Source organism: Gavialis gangeticus, unplaced genomic scaffold, assembly GCF_001723915.1.
Source record: "Gavialis gangeticus isolate Ggan-Ray unplaced genomic scaffold, GavGan_comp1, whole genome shotgun sequence".
NCBI lineage: Eukaryota > Metazoa > Chordata > Crocodylia > Gavialidae > Gavialis > Gavialis gangeticus.
Window position 1 is genome coordinate 161,553,404 of NW_017729024.1, and position 435 is coordinate 161,553,838.

The 435-nt window shown below is 72.2% G+C and overlaps 1 protein-coding gene across 1 annotated transcript; it reads left to right on the forward strand.

The window, feature by feature from the left end:
- Positions 1 to 2: 2 nt before the first annotated feature.
- LOC109298142 (atrial natriuretic peptide receptor 3-like) lies at positions 3 to 362 on the forward strand (the record flags this gene model as incomplete). The annotated part of the gene is made up of 1 exon (XM_019518277.1): positions 3 to 362. A coding segment is annotated over one exon (360 nt), but the record flags the coding sequence as incomplete, so codon positions are not given.
- Between the last annotated feature and the right edge of the window lie 73 nt (positions 363 to 435).

Sequence of the window (435 nt, forward strand, 5' to 3'; positions counted from 1 at the left end):
GCGTGGCGCCCGCCTACGCCAAGATGGGCGAGATGTTCGTGGCGCTGTTCCGCCGGCAGCGCTGGGCCCGCGCCGCGCTGCTCTACGCCGACGACGCGCAGGAGCGCGACTGCTACTTCGCCATGGACGGCGTGCACGCCGCCTTCCAGGACGACGCCGCCGTCCAGCTGGCCGCGCACAGCTTCGACGAGCGCGGCCGCGCCCTCGACCCCGACGACCTGGTGCGCTCCCTGCAGGCGGCCGACAGAGGTGAGGGCGCGCCCGGCGGCCGGGCCGCACCTGGGCGGGGGTGGGGGCGCCCTGCGGGTGAGGCGGCCGCCACAGAGGACAGTGCGGTGCTCCGCTGCGCTGTCCTCTGTTGACCCGAAACCCCGCGCCTCTGGGTCCTCTGTTTTCCTCTTCAGGTCATCAAGTGATGACTGGGTCCTATAAGAT